Genomic DNA, 26,879 nt, shown 5'->3' on the forward strand with positions numbered 1-26,879 from the left:
TAAACATATGAGGAAAATAAAATATTACATTATTATTTAAAATATCCAAAAATTATTTTATTATTTCTCTTTTAATAAAATCCAACACTAACTTTCCTTGTAGTAATGGTTTAATTAAATGCCTTTTAAAAAAATTATGACCAAATTTATAATGAAAAAGAAAATGATATTTATAGTATTAAAGTGTGCAAATTATATATATATATATATATATATATATATATATATATATATATATATATACTAGGAAACACAACGTCCTTTAAACGTTTGCCTAGTGGGGATTATAAATTTAGCTGTTAATCAAAGAAAATGATGAAAATAAAAAATTATATAACGTTTGACATTATGTTAATAAAATAAATATTAATAAAAAGAAATCTAAGAAATTTTGTTGGACCAAAAAATCATAAGTGTTAAATGCTGTGGAGATATGCAATAAAAATTTAAAGTATTATGGTTAGACAACCTGTTATATCGTTTTGTAGAGTATGACAAGTACTACTACAATATTGGTATATAAATTTTTATAGATATTCATTTGAGTTTCTTTTTTAAACACGTAAAAAATTTTTTTAAAAACTCAACACTGGAAATATATATAATGGCACAAACCATAATACATTTTGACACTTCTAACTATCTCTAATAATCAAAAATACACTTCTGATACAATAGTAAATAATAACACTAACTATGTAGTTAGACTAAAACCTATACGATTAATGGATTCGTGAAAACTTATGGAGTTTTCACGAGGTTCTTAAAGGTAATAGAAATTTCACAATTGAATTTCTAGCGGGCTGTTACAATCTCCCCTCCTAAAAAAAAGATTTCGTCCTCGAAATCGAAATAAGTAAGAAATAACAAATTAAGGAATAGGTGTTGCTTACCAACCTGTTGTCTATTCTGTATATATCTACCTTTGAGATTATGTCATTTTTTTAACTCTCTTACTTTAACCAACAATTATATTATACTTCTTTCCACAAGGTTGGCCAAGTTGTATCGACATACTCTCCAAACCTAAATTTCAAGTAAATAATCTTCCAAAACTCTTTCTTAGAAAAACATAGGCAGTATTCTTTAAGTGTTATTGTAATACCATAGTTAGTAGAGAATTCATCAAAATTAAGCCGTTAACCCCCCTCTCTCTCTCTCTCTCTCTCTCTCTCTCTCTCTCTCTCTCTCTTAACAAAAGCGGTGGCCCTCTATTTTAGACCAAATAACTTTGATTCGTAGGATTTTTACAGGTCTTCTGTAGCTGTCAGGCGCCGCATAGCTATGACACTACATTGCTCTTCTGTAGGTGTCAGACGCCGCAGCTATGATACTACATCGCTCTTGTCTCTTGTAGAGAAATGCTTCACGAGAGATGATTCGTCATAATTTTCTCTATAAAAGAATTATTCAGTTCATCTTCTTTTACATCTCATCTTCTCCACTTTTCTGAAATTAGTCTGCATTCTTATTCTGCAATCTCTTTCTGTTTTCTCATTTTGCAATGGCTCAGCAATCTTCTCATTACCAATATATGAGGTATTCTGCACCTCGTTCACCAGTTGTTTCTGCTTCTTCCGTAGGTGCTATAATGCAATCCAATAATGATCTGACTAATAAGTCAGATAATGAAATTATCTACGAGCTTGTGAATCTCGGCACTCGATACTCATCAACCATTGTCGCATATTCTGAGTGACTACAATCCAGGACTGGGGGGGTTGACAAACTCCACGAGAATATTTTTATCCTTCAGCGGCTTCTTCTGGAGTCCAACATGAAGATAGAAGCACTAAAGAGAGATAATAGAGATTTAAAATCTTTGCTTAAATCTTCTTTTCGAGTGGCTACTCCTTTAGATAGAAAAGGCATGCAGATTTTTGAAGAGCAAGAGCGTTTAAAGATTGAGGCAAAAAGCCTTAAATTTCTGTAATTTTGCTTCGAGATAAAAAGATAATATTTAACAAATATTCATATTTGTGTTTTTATCTTCTGGTAGATGTTTTATGTGCTCTATTTTTTTTTCTTTCAGGGATTTTCATATATATGACATAATCTAATGACTCATATAAATATGCATTTAATCATGCATATCCAAACTCTTGGTTAGACCATTGGAAAAGTTAAATATAGGTTAGAAAATAACCACACAAAGCACATTGTGAGTAAACAATTCTAAACTTCTAAATATCCAGAACAATATAATACCAAAACCAAACGTAACTACCATATTGAAATTAATAACCCAACAATAAAATCCAACAAATTCATGGGTCATTACACATCCAATTCCACAAATTCCTTTACATACAAGTTAGTATCCTATTTATGTATATAATTATAACAGAGTTTAAAAGTAAAGAAGCAAACTTAAAGTTTATATACAAGATAGTATCCCATTTAAGTATATAATTATACATATATGAACTATACATACATGTCACTGTTCTATTTATAGGTATAATAATAAAAGTGATAAGTTTAACAAAAAGATATTTAGAGTATCTATAGCGTAGCTTAATTTATAGATTCGACAGAGAGAACATTGAGCTTGTTCTGTCGTAATTGTCCATATTGATTCATCTCTGCACGCAAATGTATAATCCATTCTTTTTCTAAAATTGCACTTGCAATGTTTGCTAAATATTGTGACGCCCCCAAATCCCCACGCCCGAACACGGGAAAATCGAGACGTCCGGATGGTGACAACCCGGGTCACCACCCTATCGACGGGTGCCAAGTGTGTGCAAAGGCAACAAATGTGCATGAAAGAACACGCAGCGGATAACGAAAGTCATAACTAAGTACCAGAATTTTCCTTAACGTAATACAAGCTGTTTAAAACGTACATAGATAAAATATTACAAAACACAATTACAGTTTTAAACAAATATAAAACACAGCATCAGCAGCCCGGCGGAGCCGCATCCTCGGGCTCAGCCTCCTCCTCTTCGTCCTCTAACTCTGCACCAAAAGCTACGGAACCAAGAATGGTACCGCAGGTAAGTAAAACCCAAACACTACCAGATAAAAACACATAAAACTCAGACAAGATGCATGAACCATGCCCAATGCACAAAGCCCATAAAACACCAGTTTTCCACACACGCCAAAAATCCATTTGGCCCAAAAACACATCCTTTCCGAAAAACACGCCAAAAGTCACATTTGGCCGCCAAAAGTCCATTTGGCCCAATATCTCGCCAGAAGTCCATCCGGCCCAATATCTCGCCAGAAGTCCATCTGGCCCAATACCACGCCAAAAGTCCCATTTGGCCTCTCAAACCATTATACAGTTTTAACCGTATGCACCATGACCTCCCCTAGGGGTCATCCGCACACCCTGGCTCCAGTGTCACACTGCAGAGTACCACCGCGCGTGCGACACCTAACAAGCGATGCTCAGTTCCGCGCCCCGCGCGTGCGTAGCCAAGCATCCTCTAGCCCTCACCAGCGAAGGGCCACGGAGTCGGTGAGTAGGGCGATGCCCAGTTCCGCGCCCGGCGCGTTCGTAGCCAAGCATCCCCTAGCCCCGCTCCCGTCATCGCTCTCGACAACTCAGGGGACATCACTCAGTTTATTCCGCTCCCGAGTGACCAGAGGAGCTCCACCGAGATAATAACCCATCCCGGCTTGGGCTCGTGATACACACGCACCCGCAATACACTTACGCCAATACACAGGTTTTTCACATAAATCCACAAACACACGTGCATGCACCATGTAATGCCATAACAATGCATAATAAAATAATCCAACAATCATAAATCAAATAAACAGGCAACTCCGTCCTCCATCCATCCGACCCCCGAAACTCCTCGGACTCAGTCCTGAATCAACAACCAACAACAGTAAATAATTGAATGAGCAATATATATTAAAATCTGAAAATAGGGTTTGGAAAATACTTACAGCGCTATATGGCAATTTTAGAAAACAAGCGGCGTTGCAAACGGCGGAAAGACAGCAACGTCACAGTGAAAATTCACTGTGGCCGTGGGTTTGAAAAACTCACTTTTGAACGGGGACAAACTAGGACACGAGATTGATAGGGAATGGTCTAGGGATGGTTGTGAAGCTATTGGAAGTGATGAACGGCCGTGGGTGGCGGCGGAATCGCCGGAAAATGGCCGGATTACCCAAAACGGAAAGCTAGCTCGTAGGAGCTGTTCCGGTGGTCGTTGGAGGCCGGAAATGGGTGGGTTAGGACGGAAAGGAGTCGGTGATGAAGTGGTGAAGAAGTGGTGGCCGGAGGTGGAGCGACGGCGGCGGAAAGGAGCTGTTCCGGTGGTAGTTGCGGCTTTGTTGGGCTTTTTCCGGCCAAATGGTCGGCCGGTTGGGGGTGAGCTTGGGTGGGGTGGTGCGCCGGAGGGAGGGAAAACTTTTGGGACCGGTGGTGGGTCGAGTGGTGGCCGGACGGCGGTGGGCCGGTAGAGAGAAGGGGTTCGGCGTGAGGGAGAGGGAGGAGAGAGAGAGAGGCCGGGGGGGACCGATCGGGGAGAGAGAAGAGAGAAAAAGAAAAAAAAGAAGAAAAAAGAAAAAGAAAGGAAAAAGAAAAGAAGGGAAAAAGAAAAAAAAAGAAAAAGAGAAAAAGGAAAAAGATGTGAAAAGAAATGAGGTCCAATTCTCACTCCGGGAAAACGAAACAAACCGCCGAAAAAGATTAAAAACCACAAAAACAACTAAAAGAAATAAAACACAACATCAAATAAATTAAATTAAATTAAAAACCAATTTTAAAACGCAAATAAATTAAAATAAATAACTGATATATTAATTAAAATAAAAACAATTATTTCAGCGAAAATACACTCAAAAGCGGGTCATCACAAATATGGTAGGTGTTCCTGTAATAATGAAAAAATATAGAACATAATGTAATATGTTTTTTTGAATAAATTTATAAAGAGATTTATTACCTCGCCTGTGTGCTCTAATAGATGAACTGCTGTAAAATTCAGAATTTCTTCTGCCACCAATCCAAAGGCAACAACTGCTATGCATCCTGTGTCATCTTCTATTTCCAAATATACTCGAGAACTATAATTAATGATAATATCATTATTGCATAATTTTTATAATTATTATTTTATATTTATTATGTAAAAAATGATAATTTAAAGTATTGAAATAAATTTTTTACCGTGGCTGTCCGATGCTCATATTTTTGCAATTGTAACACGAGAACTTTTCATTATAATCATATCCAGTCGCTTTATTGCAGTTGACACAGGACATATAGTAGAACGGCTGATGCAAATCGAGTAATAAAAATTTTGCTTTAACTGTGAATGTTGATTTCTGCATTAAAAATGAAAAAATAAATTTCTAATATGAATGTAGCAATAAAGTGAATTTAAATAGAAAGAAATAATTTAGTCTTAAAAAAGAAAGTTATACCGTCATTGCCTGTGTAGAATCTAAAATTTCAGCAATTTCAGAAATTTTTGTTATTGTCTGCATGGCATTGCTTGAACTCGATCCTGTTGATGTATTGAAACCCTTGGCAATGATTTCTTCTAGTAATGCATCATTTTGGGTTGCCCTAAAAAATTATATTAATAATTAAAGCAATGTATGTAGTAAAAAAAAGTTACATTAATAATTAAAACGATGGTTGTAATAAAAAAAACAATAATATATGTTAAAATTATACGATATTATTTTATAATGAATGAAACAATAAATAATTTAGATTTTATAAAATTAATTATTGAAATAATTTTTTAAAAAAGACAATTTACCATGTACGTAACGAAACCGCAGCTGGTAAAAGAGGATCGATGGTAAACACGCTTGTCACTTGTGATGATAAAGATAGACCTGTATTATAAATATGTGTTAGCAAATATATAAATACATGATAAATAATTAACAAAAGTATTATTTTGAATGAAAAGTATCTTCATAAGAACCAACTTTAATTCGCATTCCAAGAATTATTGGTTTTGTTGCAATGATGTTTGAAATTTGTTGACATTCATCATGAACAAATCGAGCCCACATTGTTAAAGTTAAAGGCTTCAGGCTGTACAAATTAGAAATAGAATTAAGTTTGTAATAATAAAAATATTATAATGCGTTAAATAAAAAATGCTATAAATGTAATTAGAGATGTATTTAAACCTCTCATCAATAAGTTGTATATCTTGAACTGTTGCCTTTCCATTAACAGTGTTGACTTCTCTGGGTGGCATCATTTGGATTGCAATAGCTAGAATCTCTATTTCACCAAAATATTTTTTGTTAGTTCATAATGAAACAAAAGCATATAAATATATCTAATAATTATTTATATAGTTATTACCTATTTCAGAATCTGTATCCTTATAAGCATCAAGCTCATTAAAAGGGATGATATTGTACTCTGGAGCCTTTAGCACTGGTTCGTCATCTTCAATATTTTCAATAATTGTCCTCGAATTGATGATCCATTGATATTCATGCGATTCGATTTTGTGTCTTGGATCTATTGCTTTGACATATGCATTGCCTATATAATAAGATTGAAAAACCTGCAATGTATCATCGCGCAGATCGATATCTTTACCAAATATGACTGCTTGTAAACGATTTCCCTATAAAAAAAAAATTGAAGAATTAATCAATTGGATTTAAAGAAATAAATATTTATATATCAATAGTAAATACAATATAATAAATACAATAAGAAAATATGTTTATAGATTGAAATGTATAAAATATAATAAATACAAAATGATTCATACCTGAGGATCTATCAATGTGAGATTCTGATATTTTGTTATTGAGTTTCGTGCAATCCTTTTTGGAGATTTTTCTGCAACGAGCATTTTTACTTTCCAGTTTTTGGTAACTGGAATAATGTCTCTGATTGATGCATAAACGGTTCGCATATTTGCTGTTTTTACAAATTAGAAGATAGAGAAGTATTACTATATATATATTATAAATTGTATAATATAATTAAAAAAAACAATAGAATGTATAAATGATAATAATATTTGAAAAACATTAACTAAGCAGACTAAAGAATATATTAAATATGATTATTTATATAGCATTATAATGAGTTTGTTATTTTCAAAAAATCTTTATACACAATATTTTTTGTACAATTTTTTTCATAGTTATCAATTGTAGTTGGTCTTATAAGAATTTTTACTGAATTGGCAGTTTTGGCTCTTGATAATGCTACATATAATTGTCTATGAGAAAATACTGGTTCAGGTAAATATATTCCGACAGAATTTAATGTTTGTCCTTGTGATTTATTTATTGTCATTGCAAAACTTAATTTGATGGAAAATTGTGTGCGTTTAAATGGAAAACCATTATTTTCATTTATATCTGGTAAGAATGGAATTCTGGGTATAAAAACTCTTTTCCCTTTGTGATGACCAACTGAAATTTTTGCATCAATAACATTACGATTAAAATTACAACAAATCAATCGTGTGCTATTGCATAAACCTTCTGAAGGATTTATATTTCTAAGCAACATGATGGGACAATTCCTTTTAAGCAATAATTCATGTGGTGGCAATCCACTTGGTGTTAAAGTGTTTAAAAAATTTTCGATTACACCTTGTTCAGATGTATCAATTGTTTCATCGAAACTATAATATCGCACCATATCACCTGGAAATTTTTCAACGATTATAGCATTTATTTCATCAACTGAGTGATTTTTTGGTGTTAATATAGCTCGATTTGTCATTTCAATTAAATTGTTTGAATAATTTGATATGTCTTTAAAAATAGCTTCTAATAAACAATTTAAAGAGTCAGCATCATTGTTATATTGAATAAGCATTTCTGTTGGAATTTTGATCATATCTTTAACAGTAATTGGTTCATTACTATTACCAACTTCAATTAAATAACGACAAAAATCAGGATCCAATCTAGATCTCATATTTTCTATTAATTTAATTTTGGTTAAAGAAGACCATAAATGAGAGCGGGCTAAGCTTGCATCAATTTGTTGTTCTTTTGTACTTTTTTGAATTACAGGTAATACTTGACGAAAATCTCCGCCAAAAACAATAACTTTTTCACCGAAAGGAAGGTTTGTATCATTTATATCTTGTAACATCTTATCCACTACCTCTATAGAATATTTTCCACACACAGGTGCTTCGTCTCATATAATTAATTTTGCAAGACGCAATAATTTAGCAAGATTTCCTTATTTGCTAACATTGCATGTACTATTTTTTTCTATATTTAATGGAATTTAAAGCGTGAATGTGTTGTCGGCCTCCAGGTAAAATTGATGCAGCAACACCAGATGATGCAGTTGTAAGTGCTATCATATGTTTTGATCTAATTTCAGCAAGAAGTGTTTTGTATAGAAATGTTTTTCCAGTACCAGCAGGACCATCAATGAAAAATGCAGCAGATTTGTTGAGAAGTAAAATTTCGAGAATTAATTCATATGCGTGTTTTTGTTCAGAATTTAAATGATTTGATGCAAGCAGATCTTCTTGTGGAATTGTAACAATTAATTCATCATCAATTTCTTGATGTCTAAATTCTTCATCGTCAGAGAATATATCAATTGGAGCAAGATGATACATATTTATATTCTTTCCCATTGATTCAAGCGTAAAAGAGATGTTTTGTAGTACCATTTTTTTAATATTTTTTGCTGTTGTATTTGTTGAATAAAAATCTTCAGACATTTCTTTTTCAAATCGTTCCCAAAGTTCTTTTGGATTTGTAGGATTACAATATACTAAAATTATTGCAAAAAGACGTCTTAAACTATTTGGCATTCGGTATAAACAAGCTTCTTCTAAACATTCTTCTAAACTACTATCTTTGTTCAATAGACCATGTAAATTAGCTGCTTCACGAAATGTGGGCACAACAATACCATTAATTGTTTTTAAATCTTCAAATGATTTTGGCCCTCTAATGTGGTTCAGTAATATTCGCAAGTAATATCTTTCACCTTCAATTGGATTTGCACTAACAATTCGCCCTATAACATTTCCTTTCTTTCTTGGAGTCCAAATTTTATATTGTTGATTCCAAACGAATTTTTCAGGAAATTCTTTGTACAATAAATTGTGTGCATTTTGATCAATTTGATTTGTTAAAAAGAATTCAGTTAACATTGATTTTGTTGACAAATCTAAATTTAAAATGCTGTTTAAATTTTCATGTGCACGAAAAGCTACTAAATGTTGATTTTCAAGGTGCAGATGTAAACTATAAACTGATGGATACATTTCGTTAAGTGCAAAACCATATATTCTCCATGTAGTTTCGGGTGGTGTAATCCATCTACCTGATTTAAATTGTTCAATTTCATCAATTTGTTGATTATTTTCGTCGTTGATTAAATTGAAAGCGATACGATCATGTCCTTTGTAAATATATTTATACAAATATTTGACAGCTTTAATTGTAGAACAAATTTCAACATTTATATGACAATTAAATTTTGAAAGAAGATATGGATTATATGGTACAACCCAACGATTATCTAAATTTTGTCCTCTAACTTTCACAATTGTTCCGTCATTAGAACGTTTGTATAATGGAAAACAATCAATTCCAACAGTTGTTTTAGATGTAAATTTTTTGGGATATTGATTTTTGCAAATTCCATTTTTTTTCATACATATATTAGTTGGATTCAATATTCCGCAAGGATCATGCATCATATGTTTAACAACACTTTTATATAAGTGTACATTTTTTGTTTTATCAGGTATTTCTGCTGAAACAATTTCATCGAAAGATTCAGGTGCATAAATTCGCCAATCTTTTTGTAGTATTATTAAAAAATAAACATGTGGTAAGCCTCTTTTTTTATGTTCAATTGTGTAAACATATACTGCAACTTTACCAAAAATTTCTCGTTTAAATAATTCATTTTTTAAATCTTCTAATTTTGCTTTAAATATTCGTGCAATTAAATCAGGATGATTTTGAACTTCTTCATATGGTTTTAATTCATCTAAAATTTCTTTCCAACTTGGATTACATGTCATAGTTAAGAAAATATCAGGTTTGCCAAAACGTTGAACTAATGACATTGCTTACATATATCTCTTGCGCATATCTCTTGGACCTCCAATAAAAGATGAAGGTAAGATAATTCGTCTTCCAATTTTGGAGGGCATTAGTTTCTCCAATTGAAATACTATCAACAATACCTTGATATATATCTGATCTAATTTCTTGTTGTTTCGAACGAAAATAATTTAATCTTGATGTTTCAATTTTAATATACATGTCAACAACAAATTGTTGTAATAAACGACCAGATAATAATAAAATTGATTTGTTATGTTGTCTTATTTGTAATTTGAAACAATAATATTCACGGCATGAAATTGTTGGTTGTTTCTTCTTCTTCTTCAAAACTACAAAAATTATGGAAGAAAATTTAGAAATATAAACATATAAAAGTTTAAGATAACAAAATTAGAAGAATTAAAATTAGAGTTAAATATAGTTTGCCCCCTCGGACTATCATTTAATTCACAATCATGTACACTGGACCTGCTTTCATTGGACTTGCGAGATGTATAGAAAAAATTTGAAAACAATGTGAAAAGAGAAATTTTCATGGGGATAAAAAGAATAGGAAAGCATATCAACCAACCCCTTTTGTTTTCGAGGGAAATGCAAACGACAATGTTGTTGATGAACTGAAGGGTAATTTTGTCTTTGCATTAAAGGAAATACACGTGAAAAGCACACAAATGACATTTTCGTTCGATTTAATGCTTGTTGTAGATGGAAGAAGGCGATTGGGACGTTTTAAAAATAAGAGGGGATATTTTGATGCAATCAATAATTTTAGGGGTACATTGTAAATTAAGTAATAGTTGGAGGGGATAAAATCTAACCCTTAAAATTATTATTACCTTCTTCTTCAGTTCAAAATAATTCCTCTGCATTACTTGATTTGTGTAAATCATTTAATGTTGATGTTTGATTGTTTAGCAATATTGTTCATTTTTTTATTTTTTCGATTCCTTCATGCCAACCAGAATCACCAAGAGGAAATAATAATGGATATTGAAGTGGATTGTAACAACCAAAATAATATTGAACAATATGATTTTGACCTGTATGACTAAAAACGATAATATTTCAATTTGTTTCTTCTGCATAATTATCAGATTCAGTCCAAATAGCTGCAACTTGCGATACTGATGGGGTATTATAAACACGTTGATCTAATCCAATGTCTGATCTTATGTGAATTACATGATTTTCAAGATTTGGAATGTTACTCAAGCTTCGAAAGAAATGACTATATGAATTAATTCTGAGTATATCCATCAATTGACTAATAATTGAAGGATCTAATCTTTCTGCATCATTAACACGATTTTCTAATTCATGTTCAGTATCATAGAAATATAGTTGCAAGTACGAAGGATATCCATCTTCGGGAATTAAATCATTAATGTAATGATAGATTTGTCCTTGAACTCTAAATGTGTAAATTCCTCTGTTTCTTCTACATAAATTTGTATCAAACTTAACTCCAAATGATGTGAAGGCAAATTTATTATTATATGTACGCACGTATGTACGAAAATTTTCAGATTTGTTTGAATTAGAAGTAAATAATTGATATAGTTCATTAGGAATTTGACTAAACGCTAACGATATTGTTCCATCTGCAAAACAAAAACTGTTTGATTCATGATAAAAATTTTTTGCTCCACAATATTTACATGACGGTACTAATGGTAAATAACTTGGTTCAAGAATTATAGTGTGTAATATTTGTCTAAAACAAGGAGATATTCTTTGTCATTTTCCTATATTAAAAAAATAAAAAATAATATTATTAAAGATAAGATATTAAATATTAATGTAAAAATTAATGAAAAAATGTGTTAGCTTGTACATTACCTAAATTAGAATTTGATGTTCTTTGAAAATTCAATTCATCTTCATTTAGATAATTAACCTATAAAAGCATTTTTTAATATTTATTGAATAGAATGAGAAAGGAATTGAAGGAAATATTTCTTTTAGTAAGAAATTGTTATGAATAAACCTGATTGGTCAATACTGAAGTTGACGTATTGTTATCGATGTTAATTCTAGAAAAGTTGATATTCGAAGACGATCCAATTTCTCTTATACAAATCCCTTCATTGTTGTTTGAAGAAAGAGATAGGACATTCTGAGACTGCCTTTGCCTTCGCATTTCATTATGTCGAAGATTTTTCAACTCAGCATATCTCTCTCTTCTTTTTTGACGGATTTCTTCTTCTTTTTGGTTTGATTGGATACTATACCAATTTTTTTTTTACGGATTGTTTTCACTCTCTTCTGGATTTATTCATAAAAGAAGTTAGATAAAAAAAAAAACGGTGTTAATAATGTTTAAGTATATTTTTGCATTTAATAATATTGTCTTACCAATCGGCATAAAGTTATGAAAAATTATAAATTCTGTGTCGATTTTGGTGCGTAATCTAAAAAAAAATTGAACATAAAAAAATGAAAAAAGTAAATATTAACATAACAATAATATAATATCATCAATTTATCCTAATTATAAGCGCACTTATATAAACATAAAAGAATTGAATAATATTTTTTCAAATGAGATAGAAAAGAACGTACCAGGAAGTGGAGCACAAACAGAGGAATAAAGTGGACACAGCAAATTGATACCAACCAGATTGATGAAGAGCTAAACAAAAGCAAAAGCAACAAATCTGACAAAAAAAAACATACATAAAAAAAAATTATTCTGATGATAAATAAAAATGATGATATAAATAATTTAACTATTTACTGAAAAAAAAAAAAAAAAAACTTACAAACAAAGAATTAATGTATTGAATGGAATTTATTATCAAACATATTTTTAATAAAATATATAAAACAAAAAAAATAAAAACAAATAAAAGGCTATAAAAAAACCACAAATAAATGGAAATGCTATTTTGTTTTATTTTTTTATTATAATGTTTGTGTTAATAAGTTAATGTTTATCAAATTTTTAAAAGATTTCAAACAAATCTTGAAAATAACAAGACTAAATACTATATTTATGTATAAAAACTCAATAACCATAACTTTGAAGCGATCAGTAAGCAAAATGATGTTTTACTATTAATTCCTAACAAACAGTTAATTATAAGAATTCATCAACTTTCTTATCATTATTGTTAGTTCATATAAATCTCTTGTTAATTCGCCTAGATCATTACTTTGTTACTTGATTTAAAAAAATGTTTATAATTTTTCGTTTACAGATAATTTATAAAAAGTTTCTATTTTATTTATTCAAAAAAATAATATTTATAGTCGTGAATGTATAAATACTTTGCTACTTCTCAAAAAAAAAAAAATACAAGCTTTATATAAAAAATTAATTTCTTTAATAATAAATCTGATTTTCTTTTTAAAACGACTAATACTTATATATTTTATAACTATATTGTAACACTAACTTTTTTTAATATATAATACTCAATCGATCTTAGTGTATGGATCGAAAATTCTGTGTCTGTGAACCACGGCACCATCATATTAATTTGGTACCAATAATTAAATAAAATATCAAACCCCAAGGCATATTGCCATATTTTTTGCAACATAATTGATCTTCCAAAATGACCTACTTTAAACCCAAATCCTTATTGTATTTAACAACATGTAGTGCAGCAAGAATATCAACTAGCAATAAATCAGGATATAAATCATATATAGTTCCTTCTCAAAATGCCTACCATAGATCGTTCCCAATCATGAATTATAATTAAGAACTAATAAAGAATGAAAAGAACTAATTTGGTAATCTAATATAATTAATGGCATATAATTAAACATATATATAAGCCCAATTATTTATTAAGTTCCACCTTCCATTATATATATATATATATATGTCATCTCCAAACATACCGATTTATATACATGCTGTATATATTTTTAGAAGCATGTCAATCGTTAAGTAATTAACTTATAATATTTATATATCCTTTAAAATACAATACATGATCAATTATTAGTTGATATGATTCGAGATGAAAAATTTTTAAAAAAAAAACAGCATTTATTAATTTCTTAGTTTCGTTTGGAAAAGTAGTCATGGATGGATAACTTTTTGACAATTCGTACATGGACATGACTCGCTTCCAATACAAGTTAGGTGGCTTTGATCATGACTACCTTGTGGAATTGGTTTTCATTGGTGTTGTGACGTTAATACTGTGGGGTCTATGAGAAAAAAATACATTATCATGTGTTTATAGACTTACATTATCATGTTTTATCACATAATTTATTTACGTATATGAATTGCACATGAAATTATAATAATAATTTAAAATATTAAAAGAGCATTGTTACAAACTACCACCACTATCTATTGCAGGGAAGAAAAAGGGTGTGGAAAAACAAAAAGGGATGGGGCCTGGAGACTATATTAATATTTAATCGTAACGATTTGAAAATGCATTATTAGTATAATGGTTTAGGTGGTTCACTTTGACGTAAGGGCGATTTAGGTGGATTGAATTTTAGAGCCTTAGAATCAATGACTTTTAATATTCAAATATTATTCCAGAAGGAGGTCAGGCCAACAACCTTTGGCAGTACTGGCCTGTGGTGATCGACAATTGACAAAGATGTGTCAAAAAAACCTACATATATAATATGTTGCTTGATGAAAATTATTCTAATGATAAACAAAAAAGATGATATAAATAATTTCACTATTTATAATTAAGAACTAATAAAGAATGAAAAGAACTTAAAAAAAAAAATAGCATTTCTTAATTTCTTAGTTTCGTTTGGAAAAGTAGTCATGGATGGATAAGTTTTTGACAATTGGTACATGGAAATGATTCGCTTCCAATACAACTTAGGTGGGTTTGATCATGGCTACTTTGTGAAATTGCTTTTCATGAGAGAAAAAGGGTGTGGGAAAACAAAAAGGGATGGGACCTGAAGATTATATTAATATTTAATCGTAACGATTTGAAAATGCATTATTAATATAATGGTTTAGGTGGTTCACTTTGGACGATTTAGGTGGTTTGAATTTTAGAGCCTTGGAATCAATAGCTTTTAATATTCAAATATTATTCCAGATGGACCGGAAACTAAAAAACCGTAGCAACACAAATCGCAAAAAAAAAAAAAAATTCTACAATTCTGAAATGCAAGTTAAAAAAAACGTGAATCGAATATACATGAAACGCAAGAAAATTTTTTTCTACATGTGTAACAACAAACGCAACATTTAAACAAAAAATGTGCAAGAAACAAAAATTGGAAAAGACGAAAGAACAAACAGATATCTGAACATCTGTGAATAAATGCAAAAAAATAAACCAAAAACAGCTCTCTTCAAACTGAAACCCTAAAAAAACAGATTACAAAAATAAAAAAATGCTACAAATCTAAAATGCAAGGAAAATAGAACATTAATCGAATATACATGAAATGCAAGAACAAAAAATTTCTACATGGGTGTAACAACAAGTACAACTTAAAAAAAAAAAAAAAAAAAAGATTGTACAAGAAAAATACCGAAGGGGCGAGAGGAACTAACAGATGTCTTAAGATATTTTTAGATCTGTAAATAAACGCAAGAAAATCAACTAAAGATGTGTTTAGACCTGTGACAACAAACGAAACAAAAAAATAAACCTCAATCGCAACAACAAACAAAACAAGAAAGAAATAAAAACCACACCACAAACCAACAACTAAATAAATCCCAGCACAAATAGATGAAAGAAACAAAAACTTGTAAGAATATACGTTAAATGAAATTAAATTTTAAATATAAAAAAATAGTATTAATACGTAAATTAATACATAACTTTGTTTATATATAGCAAAACTCTTTATAGATTAGGAATAATCCATTTCGCAAGATTGTGCGCGCACTAATTCTGAAACGGTGAATTTTCTGCATCGTGCATTCTTCAAAATGGTATTACTCGGTCATGGCTGCTTATGGTGCGAAATGAGAATTGTCTTCTTTTTGGGTACTACAAAACGTTGGACTGTAAAAAGAGTAGAGATGGGCAGTGTGAGACCCATTGTTTGACTGCAAAATGTTACAGGCTACAGCTGGCCAACTCATATAAAAGACAACTAAATGTACATTCTCTTTAGTAAATTAATAATCTAATTTTAAAAAGAGAACAATTCATTATTAGTGTTGTTGAAGCAGTATAGATCCACGTGATTATTAGATGGCGTTTAAGGTGCATTAAAAAGTAATAAGTTTTTTATTGAATCAAATAAAACAAAATGATGATATTAAAGATACAAAAATAGACCTGCCACCAAACCTATAACTCTCTTTTCACCTACTCAAGATTATTGGATCAACTTTTCTGAAGACTTGAAGGATGAGATATTTGTGAAGTAAAATCATGATGAATATGAGCAATATAGCTAGTAATTTACTGCCCCACAATTTTTCTCAATCAATTAATAAAAACAAAGTACTTTTTGCTTTGACTAAGAAATATAAAACAAAATTTTCACCTACACCTTTCATCAGTTCCGGTCGTCATTATTATCTAGAGAATTCTAAAATGATAATTCTTACATGGAGGTGTGGATAAACATTTAGAAGTGGATTGAGGGTGATCGGCTTAAGTTCATCAATGCACGTCCTTTCTGTAAATTTAATGATAATGTTTATAAAAAAATTTCATTATTTAACTATTAGCATATACTTCATTTAAATTGTTTCAATTCATATATGAATTTTGTATAAAATTATATTAAGAATTAAAAATATAAATAAATAAAATTTAAAATGTTGTAATTTTTTTTTTTTAATTTATACATTAATAATGACTTAAAATTTAATAATAATGTTTATAAAAGATTTTTGTTATCTAGATATTAGTACATAGTTCATTTAAATGTTTTTGCTTAATATATGAGTTATAAATAAAATTTTGTTGAGAATCTAAAATGTAAAAAAAAATTAAAATGTTTTAAAATTTTATTTCTTTTGTTTTAGTGTGACCCTTTTTCTGGGAGTTGTTACAAGACAGTCAATAAATGTTAGTTTTGTGAATAATTTAATATTATTTGTTGGGAGTTTAATATTCAAACTATTTTGATATGTGTATATATTATATGGCACACATACAGACGCATTGTGAAGGAAATGGCTAAACTAATCCCTGTTGAGTGTAACAGCGGAAGGAGGGTGAGCTGATGATGTGAGTGAGGATGGGTTCAGTAATTCCTCGCTCCTGCCACCTAACATTTCATCGTTTATTGTGTATTTTATGTCAATCCATGTTTTTTATAAGCTGTCAATCACTACCACCGGTCCTCCACCCACCTCACTTTTTCCCTTGTATAATAACTCCTCTTTGTCACCTACCATATTCCTTTCAATCAATATGAAAAGTTGGATGATTGTTTTAGCATGGTAAGCAAAACAAAGCAAAGCAAAATTTTTTTAAACAATTATATGAAAATTTATTATTACACTTTATAAAGATTTCAAAAAACTGTAATTATTTACTATTTTTTTTTTGTTTTAGTGTGATCCGTTTCTGAGAGTTGTTACAAGACAATCAATAAATGTTAGTTTCGTGAATAATTTAATATTATTTGTTGGGAGTTTGAAATTCAAACTATTTTGATATGTGTATATATTATATGGCACACATACAGACGCATTGTGAAGGAAATGGCTAAACTAATCCCTATTGAGTGTAACAGCGGAAGGAGGGTGAGCTGATGATGTGAGTGAGGATGGGTTCAGTAATTCCTCGCTCCTGCCACCTAACATTTCATCGTTTATTGTGTATTTTATGTCAATCCATGTTTTTTATAAGCTGTCAATCACTACCACCGGTCCTCCACCCACCTCACGTTTTCCCTTGTATAATAACTCTTTTTTGTCACCTATCATATTTCTTTCAATCAATATGAAAAGTTGGATGATTGTTTTAGCACGGTAAGCAAAACAAAGCAAAGCAAACTTTCTTGGCTTTCTCAACTCAGTTTCTCATCCCTCTCTTCCTATTGTCGCCCCATAGCACCTGCCACAACCCTTCTCCATTTTTCTTTTTCCCCTCTTCTCTTTTAGTCACCGTGGGTTCTTTCTCACCATGGCCACACCCACAACAGAATCATCATCGGTTTACTCACCATGGGTTCTCCCCCAACCCACGGCCACACTGTGGGTTCTAGCGGACAATCGTCCCCCTCCCTCTTTCTCTCAATGGGATTAAAGTGGATTTCTATTTTTTTTTTTTTTTTGTAGTTGTTGCAGCAACTGATCGTTACGATCTGCTATGCTGCAAGCACGTCAAGGCCAAACGGTGTTGCCATGTGCTTGGGTTGCATCGTGATTGGACCACCTAGGGCTATTGACCCCCACATGCAGCGAGGACGCCGACACTAAACAATGTAAGCGTCTAGTTGGGATGCATCGCAGTTGGGGTTTCTGTTGTTTGTTGGGTATGTGTTTGTTTTCTCTGTTGTTTGCCTTTAGGTTCTATTTCTTTTGTTGGGTTGTCACCCAGTGGCCCCCTTGCCGCCACCATGTCAAGGTCACACGGCATCACCGTATGGTTGGGTGCATCGTGGTTAGACAGCACGGCAATCAGTTTTGGATGCTTTCCCGACAGGACTGGGAGTTGGTGGGTGAGAGTCGCTGGAGTTGGTGGATTCAGTATCTATTTATATATATAATAACCGTATATATATAATATATTATATATTATATAATATTTTATCTAAAATAGTAACGGAATGGGTGTGCACGACAATTAATTTTAGATTCTTTCCCGACAGGAGTTGGAGTTGGTGGGTGAGAGTCGGTGGAGTGGGTGAGATGATAATATATATTATATAATATTTTATCTAAAATAGTAACGGAGTGGGTGTGCACGGCAATTAATTTTAGATTTTTTCCCGACAGGAGTGGGAGTTGGTGGGTGAGAGTCGCTGGAGGTGAGATGATAATATATATTATATAATATTTTATCTAAAATAGTAACGGAGTGGGTGAGATGAATTATATAATATTATATATATTATATAATATTTTATCTAAAATAGTAACGTAGTGGGTGTGCCCGTGCATGACTGCGAGCTGCCGTCGGTGGCAGATCTGAGGGACAAATGAGAGGAAAGAGATGTAAAAAGAGAGACCATCTGTGCCAGGGAAAAGAAAGGGACTACAGGCCTCGGGCTTGGGGAGGAGGAAGCACTTGGTGGTGGAAGAGACCAGATAAGACCAGATGGGCGTAGGATTATTTTTGAAATTTTATTTTCGAAGGAGTTTTTTTTTTTTGTTGAAAGGGAGTTTTTTTTTTTTTTTGACTTTCTCGGTTGCATTTGTTGTTTGGGTAGGTTTATTTCACCATCTCGTGTGTATTAAGGAACTCTGTTTGGGTGTTTTTTTTTTCTGATGGCATATTATTGGGTTTCTCGGTTGGATCTGTTGTTTGGTGGAGGAACTTTTTTTTCTTATGGTTATTTTTCTGTTGGATCTATTGTTTATTGGCTCTGAAGGTGAGGAACAACTGGGCTTTCTTTTTTTACTCTTAACTGTGTTTTTTTTTTTGTGTTCTCAGAACATACGAAGAAATCAGAAGAAATCACGACATATGCATATGCAAATCATCTAATTACACACTGTAACAACATTCATACAATAGAATTCATCATTGCAATACTGAGAGAAACAACAAGAACATACCTAGAATTGCTGAGATTCACGATTAACTTCGTCCAGGATATTTTTTTTAAAAGGTTAGAATACGGAGAATAGATAGTTGAAGATACGGAATGAAAGAAATATTGACATTTAAATTTCAATCCGATTGTATTTTATCAGACAAAGTGATAAGCTTTAACTGTAAAAAGACATTAAAATAAAGTCGGCGAATCAAAACGACACCAAAGACAACAAACTGGACAATAAAATTAAGGGGCAAAACTGGAAATAAAACAGGAAAAGCTAAATAAGTTGGTGGGAATGGAGAAAAACCAAAAGAACAATCGGTAGAATAAAAGTAGAATGCAAATAACCGTAATTGACAAATAAAACTAAGGATAAAATTGGAAATAAAAATGTTAGACGAAAATACTATTCTTAAGCGATTCACACTTTATATATTAGTATAGATATATTTTTTTTAATAAAAAAACAAATAAATCTAATATAAAAGTTACTTTCCTCTTAACCATATTTATTCTCAAGGAAGATGCTACACTCACAAAAGCTTCTTACAAAAGATTTTTTCCGACTGACATGTCCTTAACGTGGCATGCCACTTGAGTTAAGAAAAAAAATATTAAAAAATAATAAACACACAAAACAAGACAAAGATAAAGCAAATAACCCATCCTTTTCCAGGCCCCCTCATTTCTAATAAAGTTACAGTGTCTATCACGCCACCTCCAGTACTCACCGGCATATCTCTATTTTCGGCACCGTGCTCTGGTAAACCATTTCCCGCCGATCTTGCTTTTCCCCTCTTCTAAGCCGTAATTTTTCTTCTATATTTTTCTGTATTTTTACTCAAATGTTAGGGTTTTAATCTATAAATATTAAGAAAAATCAAGTACTCATAGACATAAAATCTGTTTATAAACACAAACTTACCAAAAAATAAATAAGAAAAAAGGATAATTTTTTCATTGTTGATAATGGTCTGTTTGGCTTCTTTATCTTATTTCACAGCATGTTGTTCATCATCTTTAGAAAATATATATATATATATATATATTGAACATTTCACTCGTTATTGGTCACTGATATTTTTGGTCACTCGCCGGCATTAACCCATATACAATTGTTTACCTAATTTGTTTACAATTTATTATTGAATTGTTTTTATATATATGTTTTTGCTTTTTTTTTTTCTAGAGTAAAAGAGATAAGAAGAGGGAGATTGGAGAAAAAATTTTTAGGCTTGAAGATGAGAGAGATTAGAGAAAAAAATTTCAAACTTGAAGATGAAGATTTTCTGGATTCTAGGATGGAAATGAGGGAGATTGAAAAAAAAGAATTTCAGATTTCATAGATGACGAAGATGAGAGAGACCAGCACTTTTCAGTTGTTATTTGATTTTATATTTTTATATCCACCTATCAGCAGCCAGCTCAGTCGGTGGAGAGTTTTCGGTAAAAAATTTCTGTGGACATAGCATTTCCTTAGGCCCCGTTTGGTTATACAGATGAGATAAGATGAGATGAGATGTTTTAAATAGTAATAAATAAAATATTGTTATAATATAATTTTTTAATATTAATTTTGTATTGGGATTTGAAAAAGTTAGATTGTTTATTATATTTTATATTGAGATTTGAAAAAGGTGTAATGATGAGTTGAGATGAGATGAGATGAGATTTTTGGTTTTGGCTAAACAAACAAGGCCTTATTCTCAAACGTAATCCATTTAAAATGAAAGGAGCAGATTATTTCAGTTTTTAAACAAGTGGACCCCATAGGTTCCGAAATCTCTTTCTGATTTTGATCGACGGCTGTGAGTGCACTGATCAGAGTCCAGACTCAACTGGGACATTTGTGAGGTTGATTAAAAAAAAAAAAAAATCTCTATAATTAGGGTTTTAGATCTCACCAAAACAAAAGGCCACCAGAAGAGAGACTCCGAGAGAAGAGTTGAGGGTAAAAAAAAAAAAAAAAATCAATGGCGTCTAGGGTTTCACTTAAGAGCAAGGGCAAGGCTAGCGGCAAGGGGTCCAAGGCTTCGGCGGAGGAAAAGTCCACAGCGCAGAGTCTGAAGGAGTGGAGCACGTGGGCCGTGAAGAAGGCCAAGGTCATCACCCACTACGGCTTCATTCCTCTGATCATCATCATCGGCATGAACTCGGAGCCAAAACCTCAACTTTCTCAGCTCCTTAGCCCCGTCTGATCTTAAATCCTCCGTCTTATGCAATACCCAGATCCAGATTCGGGCTCGTCTTTCGTGGGTCGGTGCCTATTTGTTGAATCTACTTTGCCTGAGTTCGGTTTTTATGTTATGTTTTCAGTTTATGTTTGTTTACTTGCGTTTGGATAGCGGGAAAAGTCTAGGGAATAGAAAATAAAAATTAGTGTTGAATTTTGAATCTATTATACTGACTTTTGGATATTTCCTGATGTGGTTTAAACGGTTAATATCTGCCGCTAAATTATAATTTTCGATTATGTTTATAATTTACTAGATAAAGTAACTTCCTATGGTCAAGATTTTTCTTTGATAATTTACTTTTCCTCGTTCTTCTGTTTGGTTGCTGCGTGAATGTTTTTCTGTATAATCTGATTACTTCCATGGCCGGATTAAAGGACTTGATGTTATTGATGATTTCCAAGATGATTGAAGTTTGTTTGGTTTTGGATTTATTTGATATTTTATTCCCTCCTATATGACTTGTTGACTCTCATCAATTTGAATAATAACCATATGGGAAAATTAGTTATCTTTTATGGAATTACAATGAATCACTGTTAACCTCTGTTTGGTATTGAATTAAGCCTGGAAAAGTTAGCGACAGACCCAACTCCCAAGCCGTTTCCATTATATAGACCTGTTGTATATTTTCTCTTGCCCCTGCTTGGTTCATGAGAAAATGCGGAAAGAACATTGAAGTTTGAAACTTTTTCCATTGTTTTTTTAAGTTTGAGAAGACCAATATATCTCTGAACTTTTTTGGCTTCCTGGAAAATCTAGACTACCATAATGATATGTTTGATTTCTGAAGTTAACGAGAATGGAACAGTACTATCTTTGGTTTATTTTGAAGGTTAATTTCATTCATATATACAATTAACAATGAACCATATTAAAAAATTTTCAAGTCAAGTGGTTAGTGAGAATACCTCACTACTATTCACAGAGTATCTGAAATTACCTCACTACCCAAACACAACCTAAGGACATATGGGGTTTGATTCCATGTTAAGAGTTTCCTTGGATTACTCATTACCTAGTACATGATTTTGGTTGGTAGGGTCGTGAGTCCTGGATTTCCCATCCAGCAATTGATTCAAAAAGCCCTATCTTGATGATGGTCTATATTTGAAGAAATCTACATTTTTTTGGGGGTTTGTATTTACTTTCAGACCTTAGATGGAGTTCATTGACAGTAATATTGTCACTTTTTCTTGATGATTTTTTTTTTCTCTGAAACATTTGAGTCTTGAATATACCTTGAGACTCTATCTGGTTGCCTATTTTAAAAGAGGTTATGCTATATACATCTTTAGCTCACTTCTATTACGCTATACTAAAAGTGACATTTCCTATCAAGTCTTGAAATTATTATTTTGGAGAACAAAAATTGATCTAATAATTGATGGCCAGTGTCACGTCAACACAGTGTGATGTGAGTAAGGTATGGTTGAGAGTGTAGCATGACTCTTTTAAAAGTTACGGATACATGTTTTTTAAGTCAGAACTATAACTGGAAAAACACGTATACTTTCCATCTGATGTATGCTTTTTAGCGTATTTTTAAACCCCTTTTGGTCTCTTCACTTAGAACTAATGATTGTGACGATGGTTACCAACTCACCTCGCCCTGCATTTGATGGGTTGGAGAATGGATAAACAGATAAACAAAAAGCTTGAAGAAGTTTTGGGTTTGTGACTCGTGAGCTGTGTTGTTCAATGCACCGACTTGATAATAGAATGACAATGTAGCATTTGAGAAGTGTTTTTATTCTAGTTCTTGCAAAGATGTAGCCTTGCATGTAGAATGAATCCCATGAAGAATTTTTGCTATTGCTATCCACTTAGTAGTGAGTCAATTCATTTGACATTTGCTATGGGATTAACATGTTAAATCTTCCACCAAGCCTTTGGATACATAACTCAAGAATCAAAATCCTACTTTGAATAAAAAGATTTATTGATAGAGTGACATAGCTTATTTATAAAAAATAAAAAATAAAAATGTCGCATTGCATTGTACATTAATGTGGCACTTTAAGAAAAATCACATCGAACCACTGGTTTGGAAACTTGAAATAAAATCTAATGCTTGTTTGAAGTACAATTGAAAATGTAATTTTTGGGGTACAGCAAGGTAAATCTACATCATTAACTAGCAAAGCAATTACTTGAACTGTAATAACTCTTAACGTATGTTGAATAACTTTGATTTCTGGGAAGCTGTCAAAATGTATCGATCCCTCAGTCGATGTGTGCATGGAATTGTGTATTGGGAAGCATCCAATAATGTTATTGGAAGCATACCCATTACAGCTGTACCTCTGTCTTTTAGATTTTCATAATGACAAAGATCCTCAATTTTAAGTTGTTTATAGTTGAACTTTGTTCGTTGGCAACTTTCCACAACGATTTAGATAGTAAAACTATTATACATTGTGAATTAAATTCATTCGTGTAAAATATAACATTTTAAATCATTTTCTATTTATAAATAACACATCCTGTTGGTGTGTATTTTTTCGTCAAGGCTGGATATCAACAATACGGTCAAATGCCCAGCGGTGGTATTTAGATGGAGATACGATACTTGAGTATTCACCCATGGTTCAAACAGTATTAAAGCGCAAAACATGTAAATAAAAAGAAATACTGAGATTTATATAATTTGCACTAAAATGCTACCTCCACAAACCTTTTAGAGATGAAATTCACTATATTTATAATTTTATAGTTTATTATGGCTTCACTTTACTCTCGATGTAATAGTGAAAAATGAAAAAACTTTAATTGTAAGTGATTTTGCATATCAATACGTGTATTTATTTAATGTGATTAATTAGAAAGTAAATCTCATTAAAAATAGTACTAATTTGAATTTTAAATATTAAGACATCAATATTGATACGTAAATTTGTTTATACGTAATAAAATTCAGTGAAAAATAAAAGTTGAAAAAGGTGTCGTTTGGTTGTGTAGAAGTTGAAAGGCAGGAGAGACAGTCACCCTATGTAAAGTTTCTTCCCTTTTATCTATCTTGTCTCTTCCCTTTGAACTTGAGCCTTTATTTTATTTTAGAGAAATGATATTTGTAGTCGTGGTTGTGCAAGCGGCGTGCAGTCGTTTTGAAAAAAATGAATTAATATGGGACCCACATGAAAAAAAATTAACTTTTTAATCGTGGACTCCACTTTTTTTCAAAGCGATTACACGTCGTTTGCAATTTCACGACTGTATATAGCATTGCTCTTTATTTTATGGCACCGCCTAACTTTGTAGCTGCTGCCCACTTCATTTATGTTCATTTCAGCTTTTTACTTGTCATACCACTAGCTATTGAGATCATTTAGACATCTATTTATAAGTAATTCTGCATATTAATACATGTATTAATCTAATGTAATTAATTAGAAAATAAATTTTATTAAAAATAATATTAATTTAAATTTTAAATATTAAGACATCAATATTGATATACGAATTTATTTATATAAGTAGCAAAACTCGTAAAAAATAAAAGTTGAAAAAGGTGTTTGTGTAGAAGTTGAAAGGCAAGAGAGACCACCCTATGTAAAGTTTCTTCCCTTTCATCTATCTCGTTTCTTCCCTTTGAATTTAAGCCTTTATTTTATTTTATGGCACCACCTAACTTTGTAGCTGCTGCCCACTTCATTTATGTTCATTTCAGCTTTTTACTTGTCATACCACTAGCTCTCGCGATCGTTTAGAACTAAAAAATATTTCAAAATATATATAAATAATAGTAAAATAATTTAAAATTAAATATTTGATTTGATTTTAAAAAAGAAGAGAGAAAATTTTAAATAAAAATATTATAAAGTTAAAAAATTATTTAAATATTATTTTTTAATATTATTTTTTATTTTAAAATTTGAAAAAAGTTATATTATTTTTTATATTTTATTTTAAAGTTTGGAAAAATTATAATAATTAAGTAATTAAGTAATTAATTAGATGAAAAATTTAAAATTAAAAAAATATTTTATGTTTAAGTTATATTTGAGAAAAAAATATATATAAAAATAACTAAGAAGACCTTGGTGTCCAAACTAGCCTTTAAGGCTTAATTTGTTTTCGCAGATAAGATGAGTTGAAATAAAAATTGAAAGTTGGATAAAATATTATTATAATATATTTTTTTAATATTATTATTTTATTTTTATTTCATTATCAATAATGATAAATGTGTCACATCTTATATAACAAAATAAAAATACGATAAAAATATGGTATATAATATTACACAAACTAGAATGGTGAGATTGTAATTCTATTTTTAATGAAAATTGATAAAAAAAAATTATAATTTTTGCACAACCCTATTTTAGATTGAGGATATTTTTATAAAATAGAGTCATAAAGATATTATTTGTTTATATAAATTTCATCTATTTAAAAAAGAATTATAAAAGAGTTGTCTCTCTCTCTCTCTGGTTTTTAAGTTGTGCTTCTATCAATACTCCTTTTTAATTTCTTTTTTAAAAATTAAAAAAGTAACAAATATACCATATTTAGAGTGTTTTTGTCTGCAATTCGAGATAGCAGACACACCCTCGAGTGATGGAGTTGGATTTGATTTGAAATTTGAATTATAAGTTTATAATTAATTTTTCTTATAAATAAAATTATGTCATGAAGAATATATATAGTACGCGAGCTTGAAAATATAACTTTTAATAATACCATTATTCGTCTCAACTTTTGTCAAATAACAGGATGAGAGATATTTGGCAACTTGATATAAATATAGAATACGACAGATATAAAATATTTTAAAGAGCAACTACTTCAACCATATCAAATAATAAATATATTTTGTAGCCTTGAACAAAATATTTTGGGAAAGAAAAAACCCTAACACAGCCAAAAGCTCTTTCAACCTTTTTTCTCTAGAGTCTTGCCTCCAGCCAAAACAGGCAAATGAAGGGTGGTCAGCTCCTCCCTCCCTCCTCCCATCTGTTTAGACAAGACAATGCG

General features: G+C 31.1%; 2 protein-coding genes across 2 annotated transcripts; one reads left to right on the forward strand and one right to left on the reverse strand.

The window, feature by feature from the left end:
- Positions 1-4,826: 4,826 nt before the first annotated feature.
- LOC122296926 (replication protein A 70 kDa DNA-binding subunit B-like) lies at positions 4,827-6,875 on the reverse strand. The gene is made up of 9 exons (XM_043106722.1): positions 6,729-6,875; positions 6,308-6,578; positions 6,127-6,223; positions 5,916-6,028; positions 5,745-5,823; positions 5,401-5,545; positions 5,144-5,301; positions 4,920-5,040; positions 4,827-4,847 (listed from the first exon to the last, which is right to left on the reverse strand). The coding sequence occupies exons 1-9, from the start codon at positions 6,873-6,875 to the stop codon at positions 4,827-4,829; spliced, it is 1,152 nt and encodes a 383-aa protein (XP_042962656.1).
- Positions 6,876-21,553: 14,678 nt separating this feature from the next.
- Positions 21,554-21,993, forward strand: LOC122297802 (mitochondrial import receptor subunit TOM7-1). Its single transcript, XM_043107993.1, has one exon. It carries the CDS (start codon positions 21,639-21,641, stop codon positions 21,861-21,863), a length of 225 nt encoding a protein of 74 aa, XP_042963927.1. The 5' UTR covers positions 21,554-21,638; the 3' UTR covers positions 21,864-21,993.
- The last annotated feature ends 4,886 nt before the right edge of the window (positions 21,994-26,879 follow it).

This window comes from Carya illinoinensis, chromosome 15, assembly GCF_018687715.1.
Source record: "Carya illinoinensis cultivar Pawnee chromosome 15, C.illinoinensisPawnee_v1, whole genome shotgun sequence".
NCBI classification, from domain to species: domain Eukaryota; kingdom Viridiplantae; phylum Streptophyta; class Magnoliopsida; order Fagales; family Juglandaceae; genus Carya; species Carya illinoinensis.